At 35.8% G+C, this 15563-nt stretch overlaps 1 protein-coding gene across 5 annotated transcripts in view; it reads left to right on the top strand.

Annotated features, from left to right (window-relative positions):
* The window catches only part of RAD17 (RAD17 checkpoint clamp loader component), a 33494-nt gene that overhangs the window by 8275 nt on the left and 9656 nt on the right, over positions 1-15563 (top strand). For all 5 annotated transcript variants that reach the window (XM_025892900.2, XM_025892899.2, XM_025892896.2 and 2 more), the window contains 9 exons: positions 1587-1743; positions 3099-3235; positions 3716-3768; positions 3849-3974; positions 4070-4139; positions 9869-9980; positions 12242-12427; positions 14144-14229; positions 14349-14495. In XM_025892900.2, coding sequence (XP_025748685.1) covers positions 1587-1743; positions 3099-3235; positions 3716-3768; positions 3849-3974; positions 4070-4139; positions 9869-9980; positions 12242-12427; positions 14144-14229; positions 14349-14495 — 1074 coding nt within the window. The remainder of the gene's footprint in view (positions 1-1586; positions 1744-3098; positions 3236-3715; positions 3769-3848; positions 3975-4069; positions 4140-9868; positions 9981-12241; positions 12428-14143; positions 14230-14348; positions 14496-15563) is intronic.

Below are 15563 nucleotides of genomic sequence, written 5' to 3'. Positions count from 1 at the left end.
TCCCTCTCCCATTCCCCCTGCTTGTGTTCCCTCTCTCACTGTGTCTCTCTGTCAAATAAATAAAATCTTAAAAAAAAAAAATTTGATAACTTGTAGATTTTTCTATGGGCAAGCTAAAATTATTTTTTCTTAAATTTATTGTAAGTACTTAAAATATACACTGACTTTAATTTTTCAGGGCAACATCTTCAAAATATGGTAAAACTGTTATATTGTGATGGAAATGTAATGTACAGCATAGGGGATATGGTCAGTAATATTGCAGTAACTTTGTATGGTGACAGATGATAATTAGACTTATAATAATTTTGTAAGACATAAAAATACCAAATCGAAAAAATATGTACATGTGAAACTATTAGGATGCCAAATGCCATTTATACTTCAATTTGATAAAAAAGAAAATTATTATAATGTAAATGATGGGAATATTAACAGAGGTCTTCGTGTTTTAGTGTTCTGATAGAGTATCTCCCACTTTTCTTGTTGGAAGCAAAACTTTTGCTATGTACCTCTACTCACTGTGTCAAAAAACAATACACTTGACTCTATTGTATAAGAAACGTACATGGGTGCCCATGCTTGATCTTCCTTTTCTTTTTTAAAAGTAATCTGCTTGGAAGTAGTCAGTTCTCATTATTTATATTAGGTATGTCCTGTAAAGTTACTAGAAACAATAAGCAAATAATGAGTCATAGTTCCTAAGACAAATAAGGAGTTAGATTCCTGCAAAACGGTCTTCCTGTGGTCACATTTACATTAACTCCTCAATATATAACCTTGTTTTCTATTTGTTTTTGTTCACAGACACCATATTTAATATTGTTATTGAATCATTAAAGTCATGGCTGATATCACTATAACTCATGCACTCATACATTTTAAAAAGTGGGACTGGTTGTCTTCTGGGGCCACGTAGAAGGCCCTTATTTATATTAGTAAAGGTAAACAGTTGAGCAAGGATTATAGCCCACCAGGAAATGTAGGAAATCATCTTCCCCTGATATTTTTTTTAGCTTTAACTTTTTTATTAAGCTTTAACTTTTTTATCAGATTTATTATACGAGGAGATAATTATTGTGACCTACGACCTATAGTCTCTCTTTGGAGTTCTGTCCCTGGAAAATATGTTTCTTAATACACATCTCTTAAAGATTCTGATATCCTAACTAATGTCTTCCCATAAGAATATTATACTTGTTTACTATTAAAGCATATAATCCAAAGAGGTCTGTATTAAGATTGAATTTTAAGTTCAGGTAACCTCTAAAAATACTTGTTTCAGACATTACCTCCTTAATCTAGCTGAAGTTTAGGTGTTTTGACTACTAAGTAGTCCTTGGGAGAGACATAATGCGAGAATTGAAGAACTATCAGAAGTTATGCTTAAAGTTTAGGAAATAAGATTATCCTCTTTTTATCTAAAGATGGTATAATCCAGCTAACATCAGTGTAAAATTTAGTCAGCTTATACCAGATATTTAATAAATATATATAGAAGTAATTTATATTTGAAAGAAAATTCAAACAATATTCTAGCATTCTGGTGATTTTGATTTTTGATTAATGTTTGTATTTGGTTTTAGGGTGGATCTATTTTATTAATAACAGGTCCTCCTGGATGTGGAAAAACAACAACTATAAAAATACTATCAAAGGAGCATGGTATTCAAGTACAAGAGTGGATTAATCCAATTTTACCAGACTTCCAAAAAGATGATTTCAAGGAAATACTTAATCCTGGTAAGATTTGCTATGAAGGTAGTGGAAATAGTAGGAAAAGTCTATGTGTGTTTAAAGGAGGTTTGAAATGAACTCCCCATCTATATTCTTGAGATGCCTAAGATCCTTTTGGGTATATGTTATTGTGAGAAAATATATATTGTCACTCCTATGCTAGATTGGCACCTGCCCACTATCAAAAGCTTCACAAAATGAGAGTAGCAATCAGATTAAACCATATGAGACCATTTTCTTTCATACTTCCCACTTTCAGACAGGTATTTTCAGGAGAAGAGGGGAAGCTTGCTTCTAGTAGAGGAGAATGGAATTCTTTGAGGATTAAGTCTGACTAATTGAGTCATCATCAACACACTCATTTGGAGTATTTTCATTGTAGAGGCAAAGATATGAATGTTTGGGGCACCTGGGTGGCTCAGTTGTTAAACGTCTGCCTTTGGCTCAGGTCATGATCCCAGGGTCCTGCGATCGAGCCCCGCATTGGGCTCCCTGCTCGGCAGGAAGCCTCCTTCTCCCTCTCCCACTCCCCCCTGTTTGTGTTCCCTCTCTTGCTGGCTCTCTCTGTCAAATAAATAAAATCTTAAAAAAATAAAAAGATATAAATGTTTTTACCAGCTGTGTGACTATTACATTGACAGCTGTGTTCTAAAGTCAGTTAATTCCATATTAACATTCATTGTTACAGAAAATTCATTTTGGTCCGTGATGACTCTTATCTTTTGAAATGAATATCCTATTTTATTTATTTATTTATTTATTATTTTAAAGATTTTATTTATTTATTTGACGGAGAGATAGAGAGAAAGAGCACAAGTAGGCAGAGAGGCAGGCAGAGGGAGAGGGAGAGAGAAGCAGGTTCTCTGCTGAGCAGGGAGCCCGATGCGAGGCTCGATCCCAGGATCCCGGGATCATGACCCGAGCCGAAGGCAGACGCGTAACCAACTGAGCCACCCAGGCGCCCCAAATATCCTATTTTAAATTTGTACAGTTTTTGGGCCCCTGGGTGGCTCAGTTGGTTACGCGACTGCCTTCAGCTTGGGTCATGATCCCGTTGTCTTGGGATCAAGTCCCACATTGGGCTCGTGGCTCGGCGGGGAGCCTGCTTCTCCCTCTGACCCTCTCCCCTCTCATGCTGTTTCTCTCTCGCTCACTGTCTAATAAATAAATAAATAAATAAAATCTTGAAAAAAAAATTTGTACGGTTTTGCCTAAATAGAAAAAATCTACAATGTTGTAAGCTCCTTCAGGTATATCCAAATATATTCAGTAATATATATGTGTGTGTTACATATGTATGTGTAATTTTGATATATACATAATTTGTTGAAAGTAAAAGCGTTAAATATGTTTTCTTTCAGAATCCAGCTTCCATGTATTTCCCTACCAGTCTCAGATAGCAGTTTTTAAAGAGTTTCTACTAAGAGCAACAAAGTATAACAAACTACAAATGCTTGGAGATGATCTAAGAACTGATAAGAGGATAATTCTGGTTGAAGTATGGACAAATTTTGAGATCCTGGTGTAACTGTTGAGTAACTAATTGCAAGATATATCTTATTGATAGTGCCATTAACTCTTTCCGTAGTATTCATAGTGATAAAACGTAATGTAAAAGCTCATGATAGCAGAAACCTCAGGTCTTTTTCAGGAAACTTGAATAGAGTAGCTATGGGTTAATGAAATTTAAAATTTTAATGCCTTCAGTATAGAAAAGCAAAAGAAATAATTTGGAAAATTATGTCTTAGTGAAAATACTGTGACTAGTAGGGATCATAAGAAATTTGATTGAAAATTGGGTTTCCCATTGATAGATTTTATTGTTTGGACATCCACTTTTTCACGTTTTCCTTAATTTCTGTAAGAGTTTTAGTTGCAATATATTGAATAGGTAACATTTTTTCCCTAATATGGTAAATATGATTCTTGTATAAATTTATACAATAATAAAACAATAATATTTATCATTTTTCAATAGGATTTACCTAACCAGTTTTATCGAAATTCTCATACATTACATGAAATTCTCAGGTGAGTTTCAGTGAAGTTTTCTCAAACTTTGAATTAAATGGCAGTAGCTTACATTTCAACAGTGCTATACTCTCTTCTAGGAAATATGTGCACACTGGTCGATGTCCTCTAATATTTATAATTTCTGACAGTCTCAGTGGAGATAATAATCAAAGGTTACTGTTTCCCAAAGAAATTCAGGAAGAGTGTGCTATAGCAAACATTAGGTAAGAATGAAATTTCTGCTCGTAATGCTCACATACATGTTATATTTATAAGTTGATCATCTAACCACTATCTTTCTTTATAAAACTTTTAACAGTTTTAACCCTGTGGCACCAACAATTATGATGAAATTTCTTAATCGAATAGTGACAATGGAAGCTAACAAGGTAAGTCTCTTAAGAACTGATTAATTTGAATCTTACATTGTAATTTTAGAAAGCCACACTTGTGGAGTTAGAAACACATATTATTTCACTTTTTAGAATTAAAATATTTGTTTACATTTGTCAGGCCTATCATTCTAGAAAATGCAGGAAACACTGATTTTAAAAATCCCTAACCTTTCTCAATTTTTTTTTTAAGATTTTATTTATTTATTTGACAGAGACACAGCGAGAGAGGGAACACAAGCAAGGGGAGTGGGAGAGGGAGAAGCAGGCTCCCTGCGGGGCTCGATCCCAGGACCCTGAGATCTTGACCTGAGCCGAAGGCAGGCACTTAACGACTGAGCCACCCAGGCACCCCGAACCTTTCTCTCTTATTAAACCTAGCTTTCTCTTTCACATTGAAGTAAATTTCCATTTGCTTGGATTAGTGCTATAAATTGTGTCTACTATCAAGAAACTGTTTCCTGGCATGTAGGTACATTAGTCATCAACAGTCCAATTCTACTTTTGTCCTCTTGTCAATTTTTTTTAATTTAATAGTATGTTTATTGTAAAAAACATCAGAATTTACTATCTTAACCATTTATTATCTGACGTTATGAAGATACACTTGACACATAATATTATTTAAGTTTAATAAGTTAAAGGTGTATAGCACATTGATTTGATATACTTACGTATTTCAGAATGATTACCACTGTAGTATTACACAACACCTCCATCACTTCATGTAATTACCATTTCTTTTTTGGGGCGAGAACATTTAAGATCTACTCAGCAGCTTTCAAATAGTTATACAGTATTATCAACTATACCATCTTAACCATTTTTAAGTGTACAGTAGTGTTACGTATATTAACATCTTTGTAAAACAGCTGTCATTTTTTTTCAAAGATTTTATTTATTTATTTGTCAGAGAGAGAGACAGAAGCAGGCAGAGGGAGAAGCAGGCTCCCCGCTGAGCAAGGAGCCGGATGAGGGACTCAGTCCCAGGACCCTGGGATCATGACCTGAGCTGAAGGCAGATGCTTAACTGACTGAGCCACCCAGGCATCCCAGCTGTCTTTTTTTTTTTTTTTTAAGATTTTATTTATTTATTTGACAGAGAGAGAGAGAGAGATAGCGAGAGCAGGAACACAAGCAGGGGGAGTGGGAGAAGGAAAAGCAGGCTTCCCACTGAGCACGGAGCCCGATGCAGGGCTCGATCTCAGGACCCTGGGATCATGACCTGAGCCGAAGGCAGATGCTTAACGACTGAGCCACCCAGGCGCCCCCCAGCTGTCATTTTTAATACATCATTTTTTTTTCTATCTTTCAAATCAACATGATGTTAAAATAAATTGATGGAACTTCTCCCAGCAGCATGGTTCTAGGGGGCCCTACTGCTACAGATCAACTAGATCTTGCATGAAACAAGGGTTTTTTTTTTTTTTTGCATCACTTGGATCATAGTAACTGGGGAAATCTCCAAGTGAGAGTTTGCTTTTGAGGATTAAACAAAATTACGTAGAGCACTTAGTGGAATAAATAAAAACTTAATAGTGAAAAATTAGAAAGAAACTGAATCCAGTAATAGAGGAAGCAGTTATTACGGTGAGGTATCATGTAATTGGTTAGTGTTTTTAGAATATTTAGTGACATGAAATACAATTTAATGTCAATTATAAATTACAAGATGCAGGGGCGCCTGGCTGGCTCATTCGGAAGAGTGTGGAACTCTTATCGCAGGGTTGTGACCTTGTTCTGTGTAGACATTACTTTAAATAAATAAATAAGTGAAGTTACAATGCTGACAATAGAAATTCTGTCTTCAACCCTTGGTATATGTCAGGCACTATGCAAAGTATTTTTACATTCCTGATCTTATTAAATCTCACCACAACCATACAAAATTGGTACATAATCCCTATTTTACACATAAGGAAACAGCTTTTGGGGGGAAATAACTTGCATAATATCCCACAACTATTAAGTATTAGATGGGTTTGAAGTTTCATTCTCACTCCATTTCACTGTACTAAAAAAAGCCAATTTTCAATAACAGTAGAATGCAAATATATATTTGAACCTATACATACTAGAAGAAAGTACATAAAAATGCTGAGTGTGATTGGTTCTGGATGATGGGATTACTTGTGATTTTTTTTTTTGATGTCTTTAAAAAAAAGAAACAAACTACGTTCTGTACCAGGAGCATAACTACAAATTACAGCTTTTAAATATTTATTAAACAAACATTGAGCATTAATAAAAATAATTAACATCATAGCACCTTAACACATTAACTCAAATTTTTTTTTAAGACTAAGTAGTTAAATTGCAAATGGCATTCACTTTAGCAAGTTGTGTCGGAATAGTAAAAAGAGATACTGTGACTTATTTTGTTACGAAGTTAACATGCTGTACCTTAAATAGTGGACCTGTAAGAATGTTAGAACTAGTATACCTTTTTCTTTTTTTTAAGATTTTTTAATATGTAAATAACCTCTGCACCCACCATGGGGCTCGAACTTAAAACCCGAAGATCAAGAGTCACATGCTCTACTGACTTGAGTCAGCCACATGCCCCTAGAACTAGTATACTTTTGATATTATTGTTGATACTGTTACATCACAGGAGCAACAACCAGCACACTAGTCAAGTCTTTCAAGCTTTTATAAAATCAAATGTTAAGATACTGTCTGGGGTCTCCAAGGATGATAATGATGGTAGAGGAAGATCAAAAGAACATTTTAATCTCTGGCATTCTGTAGCTCAGTTAATTATTTAAGAAAGAGTGTTGACATCTTAAGTGATCTAGTTAAAAGAAAGTATGGTGAGTATCTTAGGTTTAGGCTTTTTTGAGTTTAAATAGATGTTTTTCTGTTTTTACAAGAAAAAAGATCTTTATTCTTTTTAATATCATTAAGTATGTAAAGTGTGATCATACATTTCAGCCACATTTGTGTGTTCAAAGTGATTAACATCCATGATATTTCCTTCAGCTACCAAGGGTCGTAATTTCAAATTACATTTCCTGGGGCACCTGGGTGGCTCAGTCAGTTAAGCGTCTGCCTTCAGCTCAGGTCATGATTTCAGGGTCCTGGGATCAAGCCCTGTGTCAGGCTCCCTGTTCATTGAAGAGTCTGCTTCTCCCTCTGCCCCTCCCCCACTCATGCTCTCTTTCTTACACTCTCTCTCTCTCAAATGATGAAATCTTTAAAAAAAAAATTATATTTCCTTTTTGGCAAGTAACCCACACTAGAATTTTTCAAAAAACAAATACTCTACTTGAAACAATTTTAAATTAAATAAATGTATTCACAATAAAAATGAAGTTTATCTGGAAGCGAAAATTCACAGATATGAGCAAGAAAATTTTGTAAAAGAATAATGAAGAGAAACTTGCTATCTATGTATTGGAACATAATGTAAAACTATATTACAAGCTGTGTATTCTTGACACAGTAACAGACAAAAGGAAGGATTCAATAGGACAGCACAGAAATAGATCAGTATGTGTAAATGGCAATTTTCTGTATAATGGAAATAGCATTTTACATCACTGGGGAAAGAGGAGACTATTATAATTAATAAATGGTATTTGCACAATTGGATATCCATATGGAAAAACATAAGGTTGCATCTTTATACTATGCACAAAAATAATTTCTAGGGGCGCCTAGGTGGCTCAGTCGGTTAAGCCTCTGACTCTTGATTTTGGCTCAGGTCATTATCTCAGGGTCCTTAGATGAGCCCTGCATTGGGCTGTGCACTCAGTGCTTGAGAATCTTTCCCTCTGCCCCCTCTCCCCTTGCGCATGCACTTTCTCTCCCTAAAATAAATAATCTTTAGAAAAATAATAATTTCTAGGTAGATTAAAGATCTTATTGAAAAAAACCAAAATGACAATAGTATTTTTTTTAAGATTTTATTTACTTGAGAGAGAATGAGCAGTAGGGAGGGACAGAGGGGAAGAGAGGGAAAAGCAGACTTCCTGCTGAGCAGGAAGCCTGACCTGGGGCTCGAGCCCAGGACCTGGAAATCATGACCTGAGCAGAAGGCAGATGCTTAATCTACTGGGCCACCCAGGTGCCCCAAAATGAGAATAGTATTAAGAAAAAGTACAGACTTTGAGTTTGAAGGAAAGTATTCCTAAGTAAGAAACAAAAGCCCTAAAAACATTGGATTTATTTCAAAATGAAAAGCTTAGGAAATGATAGAAGGCATGGTAAGCTAAGTCAAAAGACAAGCATGAGAATGGAAGAAAATATTTGCAAGTTATGTAACAAAGTATTAACACATGAATATATAAAAATGTGCCTACCTAAAAAGGCTAAAAACAGGGTTGCCTGGGTGGCTCAGTTGGTTAAACGTCTGCCTTTGCCTGAGTTCATAGTCCCAGGACCGAGCTTCACCTTGGGATCTCTGCTCAGCAGGGAGTGTGCTTATCCCTCTGCCCCTGAGCCCGCTTGTGCTTTCTCTCTCGCAAAAATAAATAAAATTAAAAAAAAAATAAATCAATAAAAATTCTAAGAACAGAGAAGCCAATACACGGAGTAATACAAATGGCTAGTAAACATGAGAGGTGTTTGGCCCTACTAGTAATCAAAGAAAATTAATACTTAAACCAGACACCATGGGGTGCATGGGTGGCTCAGTCATTAAGCATCTGCCTTCAGCTCAGGTCATGATCCCAGGGTCCTGGGATCGAGCCCCACATTGGGGTCCCTGCTCGGCAGGAAGCCTGCTTCTCCCTTTCCCACTCCCCTTGCTTGTGTTCCCTGTCTCGCTGTCTTGCTCTGTCAAAAAATAAAATCTTTAAAAATAAATAAAATAAATAAACCAGACACCATTTTTCACATATCAGTTTGCAAAAGTTTTAAGAGATCAATAAACAAGATTGCCAAAGATAAAGAAAAAATGGGCACTCTCACATACCACTGGTAGAAAAAATGAAATTAGGGGTGCCTGGGTGGCTCAGTTGTTAAGTGTCTGCCTTCGGCTCAGGTCATGATCTCAGGGTCCTAGGATCGAGCCCCACATCAGGCTCCCTGCTCGGCGGGAAGCCTGCTTCTCCCTCTCCCACTCCCCCTGCTTGTGTTCCCTCTCTCGCTGTGTCTCTCTCTGTCAAATAAAATCTTAAAAAAAAAAAAGAAAAGAAAGAAAAAATTAAATTAGTAATTGTTAGAGACACTTTGGAGGGAATTTTCTTTCCACAGAAATATATATATCTTTTTTAAAGATTTATTTATCTATTAGAGAACGGGTGCATGTGTGCACAAGTGGGGGGGGCAGAGGGAGAGAATCTCAAGCAGACTCCCCATTGAGTTGGAGCCCACTGCAGGACTCAATCCCAGGACCCTGAGATCATGACCTGGATTCAACTTAAGTCATGTCAGTAAACCATTAGGAGTTTCTTAAGGTGGAACGGGATAGATAAATTTTTCTGGTCTTATACTTGAACTGACAAGGGAGTGGTAATTCATATATATATATGGATATATATTATAGTAAGAACTTCAAAATATAACAGTCCAAGTAAATAAGTAAAATTATTTTATACTCTTGAATTTATCTTAAGCTATGATAAATCATTGACTTTCCTGAGCAGATTGGCGTTTAACATGGAAGCTTTTTAGCATCTTTAAAAGATTCTAATGTACTTTTTCATTTAGTTTAGAGAGTGGGGGAGTGTTTTTTTGGTTTCAGAAACTAGTTTTTTAAACTTCAATATTTTTCATTTTAGAATGGAGGAAATATTATTGTCCCTGATAAAAGTTCTCTAGAGTTGCTCTGTCAAGGATGTTCTGGTGATATCAGAAGTGCAATAAACAGCCTCCAGTTTTCTTCTTCAAAAGGTAACTGTGAAAAATAAATTCTTACTGCATTGTGTAGGAGACTTTCTCTTAATTGTTCATGAGTCTAAATCAAACTAAACATTTTAACTTATTGTTATATATCTCCATCTACTGTTCTTTTTGAGACTGTTCTATAAAATCATGTATGTACACGTACATACACACACCTCTGTGAATATGTCATTGTATTTATCTGTGTACCTGAGACAAAACCAGATTGATTTATGTGGTTTGCTACTTTACTTTTTAAAGTTAATTTGGTTGAGACTTCCTGGGTGAAAATCCTGGCTCTGCCATTTACTGGTGAATAATCTTGCAAATGACAATCATTTTGTGCCTGCATATGCTCACCTTTTATATGAGAACCTCTCTTACAGACTTGTGTGAAAAGTGAGTTAATACTTGTAGAGTATTTATTCCAGTGCTTGATATATATTAAGGAGTCAATAAATGGTCAGCTATTAATGAATTTTAATTCATTAATGGATGGCTGTATTGGTTAAGCATCTGACTCCTGATTTCAGCTCATGTCATGATCTCAGGGTTGTGAGATCAAGCCCCACATGGGGTTCCATACTGGGCATGGAACCTGCTTGAGGTTCTCCTGTCCCTCTCCCACCTGAGTGCATGTGCATGTGTTCTATCTCCAAAATAAAATATTTTAAAAATACATAGTATTTTGCTTATGTAGTTTACTTCTGTATTTATTTTTAATTTATATATGATACATTTAAAATAAATTGATTTACCTTTATTGTAAAAAAAGGTGCAGTGTCATGCTATATTAAAAGAGATAGCACAGGGGCGCCTTAGTGGCTTAGTCGGTTAAGCATCTGACTCTTGATCTTCGCTCAGGTCTTAATCTCAGGGTCCTGAGTTCAAGCCCTGTGTTGGGCTCCACGTTGGGCATGGAGCCTGCTTAAACACAAGGGCAAGTGGCGCCTAGGTGGCTCAGTAGGTTGAGTGACTGACTCCTGATTTTGGCTCAGGTCATGATCTCCTGGGTCATGGATGGAGCCCCATGTGGGGCTTCATGCTCAGCAGGGAGTCTGCTTGAAGGTTCTCTCCCTCTGCACCTCCCCCTACTCGTGTGCTTGCACACTTGTTCTCGCTCTCAAATAAATAAATCTTTAAAAAAATAGAGAGAGAGAGCACATGGTTTCTTGTACACGGTTCTCATCAGAAAACATTTAACAAGCACCTTACTTGATGTTTCACATTGAGAAATTGACCTTGAAAAATTAAAAGCCATCTTTGGAGTTCTTAAAATCCACCTGCAATCCTAGCATCTACCTACAAATATAACCTATTCATTTAGTTTGTATCTTTGTTTTTCAAAATAACTGTAGAGAAGAGTAAATAAGCACCGTAATACAACCAAAACCAGAATTCTGCTTATTCCTATAGAAACATAAATGTAAATGGTGCTTAGGTTCACTACTGGAATTATGGGTTGGGAAGACTGAAGTAGGCCAGTTTGCAATCCTGTCATTTATAACATTATTACTCTGAGCTCCGTAATTTTAAAGGGAAGAAAATATTTTTTGAGTGGGTCAGGAACTGTATTAGTTAGCATATATTGTTTCATTTAATTCTTGACCAGCTTAATGAGATAAACAATAATAAGAATCAAACCCAGATTCTATGTTCTTTTTGCTCTTCCAGACCACTTTTCTTAAGTGATGCATTCTGAGTTTTGAACAGTAGATTTACCAGTGAAATTTCACCATGGATATATTCATAAATTAAAGACTGCCCAAATCAGTAGAGAGGTAATACAGAATAGTTGTTGAACATGCACTATAGAACTGTACTGCCTGGATTCAAGTCACTTACTAGCTGATGACCTTGAGGCAGTTACTTAATCTCTTTTTATCTCCTATCATTAATGTGTGTAATAATAGTTCTCACCTAATCAAGTTATTTTGAGGATTTAATTGGCTAATACATATCATGCACCAAGAACAGTACCTTGCACAAGCAGTACCATGAGAATTCAGAATGATAGGCCTATATTAGAGAATGTGTTTATGGGTGAAAATTTGAAATCTGTGTCATAAGGTACTTTTAGATGATGTTTTATTCCATTTTCATAGTGTAGCAACCCAAAGACGACTGAGTTCACATATTTTGTAATTACGGTTTATTAGAAAAAATATATTTTAATTTGACTATTTAGTGTAACTTACATAAAACATCAGTTTTATTTTTCATCTTTTAATTTTATTTTCGATATTGTCTCTTGGGTGTATATTATTTAGGAGAAAATCGTTTATGGCCAAGGAAGAAAGGAATGTCTTCAATAAAATCAGATGCTGCGCTGTCAAAATCAAAACAAAGGAAGAAAACTGATATGGTTTTTGAAAGCCAAGAGGTCCAAGCTATTGGTGGCAAAGATGTTTCTCTTTTTCTTTTCAGAGCTCTGGGGAAAATATTATATTGTAAAAGTAAGAAAATCTGATATGTTTTTTAAAAAAAATCTGTTAGGTATTAGTCTTACAACTGAAATTAAATACCAGTTTTTGAAAATGTTACATATTTCGCATCTAGGGCTAGGTCTGATACTGTTTGGCAAGGCTTAAGACATAGCCGGTAAGTGTATGTAGATAGAGTATTTTTGGACAATGGACAGGACTAAATATAAAAACTACTGTAGACTATATCCATGTCTGTAATCTTATTTAAAAGTATAGTTTGCTGCAGGTAAGACATCAGTTTCTCTAGAATTTTAGTGGCAGGTGTTGGTAGCCCAAAGCCCTCTTAGGCCTGAACTCTGGACACCAGGACCCTAGGCAAATTGCCAGGTAGCTTCAGGCTTCTTTGGAACTCCTTACATTTCTCTTTACTACCTGCCCTCTCCCCAGCCAGAGATGTTCTGTTTCCCTCTTCTTTCTTTAATGCCTGCTTCCCCTCAGTCCTCTCACCCGGATCACTGATCTCTAAGCTCCCAGATTGTTTTTCCTTTCAAAAAAATCCCAGACTTCTGTTTTTCATGTAGAAAACATCAGTTCTTAGTCTGCTGATCCTGAAGGAAGAGAATTAAGATTGGGGAGGGGGGGGGCATCTGACATGCCTTTATATAGATTGAAACAATTCTTACCAAATTTTGAAGGAAACTATTGCTGTAGTTTGGAACTGTTTTATCTGTTATAGCACAAAGTAAATCATCATAATGGACCATTGAGAAAAGTTCTATGTGTCGTGTCCTCAGTTTCCTCTCAGATAGTTTTTCAAACCTCTTGTAAAATAGCTGCTTCAGTGGATCACAAACAGTATGTGGACAGACATTTGTTGAAGCTTCATGCTTATCACACCTCTTATTATCTGAGACTATTTTCTGATTGCCAAAAACCGAGCTGTTTTAAACAGCTGTTTTTATCATCCTATAAAACTCTTGAGTGCCTCCCGTACTTATTTTCGATCTTCTTATCTTCCTTGCCTCTTTGTCTTCTGTTGTTTCTCTATTGCTGCTTCATTGTCTTCTCACTGCAGGCATCCTGCTTGTTTTAGGCCAGTATCTCTCAGTTTCTTCTTTCCAGATGGTTGAAAATTTGGGATTTCTAAATGGAAACCTTCCTGCCACCTGAACAAAATGAAACAGGGACACTTAAGTGGAAGTGAAGGCGCACCTCTGCCCTTGGGTCTCTTACCTCTGAACCTCAGTGGCTATTCCCACTGATTCTTTTCCTTCTATTTTTTGTTTGCCTTCTCAACATTCATTTATAACTTCTTGCATCAAGGAACAGGGTTCCTGTTGTCTCATGCAGAAAGCAGCCTCATCCTACATAGTAAAGAAAATAATAATAAAGATTTTTATATCGAGAATGAGGATCAAAAGAAGAAAGCAATGCAGAGCTGAAAAGGTGAAATGCTGCAGAGTGCTTTGCGAGTTGGAATATTTTATTTCTAGAAAAACCATAATCCAGACATCAGAATTCTAATTTGATTTCTTAAGAATAGTGATAATGAGACAACTCACTATACAGCAGCAAGGCACTGTAATAGGCAACTCACATAAGCCTCCACTTAATTTTTTTATTTTTAACATCTTGCTTAGTATGTTTGGTATTATGTGCCTAAAGTGTTGAAAAAACCTTCAAATGAGTGGTTCTATGTAACTGTAGGTGGTGGTATTTTTAATAATTCCAGAAATTTTTTTATAGGAGCATCTTTAACAGAATTAGATTCCCCTCGGTTGCCTTCTCATTTATCAGAGTATGAGCGGGATACCTTACTTGTTCAACCTGAGGTAAAGTCTTTAATAACATTTAGTGCTTTTTATGGGATATATATTATTTACATTTATAGATGTATACATTTAACCACTGCATTTTTGCCTAAATTCTATGTGTTTGCTTCTTTTTATAGGAAGTCGTAGAAATGTCACACATGCCAGGAGAGTTATTTAATTTATATCTTCACCAAAACTACATAGATTTCTTCGTGGAAGTAGATGATCTTGTGAGAGCCAGTGACTTTCTGAGTTTTGCAGATACCCTCAGTGGTGACTGGAATGTAAGACCATTTGACTGTTTTTGTTTATGAATGTTTCCTCAGAATTGAGAAAGTTTACTTTTATTCCTCATTTGACATCTTACATAACTTTTTAAAAAAATATTTTATTTATTTATTTTTGAGAGAGAGAGCATGAACGGGGGAGAGGGGCAGAGGGAGAAGCAAACTCCCCACTGAGCAGAAAATCCGATGCAGGACTAGATCCCAGGACCCCAGGATCATGACCTGAGCCAAAGGCAGACGCTTAACTGACTGAGCCACCCAGGGGCCCCTTATGTAACTTCTTAATAACAATAATAAAATTAATAAAATTAATTCATCCAATCCAGTGTTTGTATTGACAGTGGTTAATCTGACTTTTTTGGTGATAATACTTGTTTTTTCTAAAGTTATTTTCTGATTATGAAATTAATATGTATATTCAGAAATTTTGGCAACCATTGAAAAGTAGAAGAGGAAGAAGTGTGCTTTTTATACTTTCTTTTACTTTTTAAATAAATTTTTTTACAAATTTGAAATTATTCAGTATAAAATTTATATTTTTCCATAACATTCTAACACTGCTCTGACCAGTGTAATAGCCACTAGCCACATACGACTATTTACATTATGTTAAATTAAACTTAATTTAAAAATCAGGGGCGCCTGGGTGGCTCAGTCAGTTAAGTGTCTGCCTTTGGCTCAGGTCATGATCTCAGGGTCCCTGCATCGGGTTCCTTGCTCAGTGGGGAGTCTGCTTCTTCCTCTTCCTGTACTGTTTCCCCCACTTTCCTCTCTAGCCCTCTCTGTCTCTATCAAATAAATACAATCTTTAAAAATAAATAAATAAACAAGTCAATAAAATTCAGTTCCGCGGACAGACTAGCCACATTTCCAGCATTTGATGGCTACATGTGGCTAGTAACTACTGTGTTGAACAGTTTGTTAAATAACAGAACATTCCTGTTACAGAAAGTTCTTTTGCACAACACTGTTTTGATATTGTTAATGTTTCTGTATTATAAATATTGAAATAGCATTAATAATTAAAATTAGGAAAGATACAATAAAAAACATGTATGATATGGT

The sequence above is a fragment of the Callorhinus ursinus genome, unplaced genomic scaffold (genome assembly GCF_003265705.2).
Source record: "Callorhinus ursinus isolate GAN/ISIS: 27379988/994484 unplaced genomic scaffold, GSC_fseal_2.0 scaffold23, whole genome shotgun sequence".
Lineage (NCBI taxonomy): Eukaryota > Metazoa > Chordata > Mammalia > Carnivora > Otariidae > Callorhinus > Callorhinus ursinus.
Note: the sequence above shows the minus strand (reverse complement) of the source record. Positions and strands in the feature narration are given on the sequence as shown.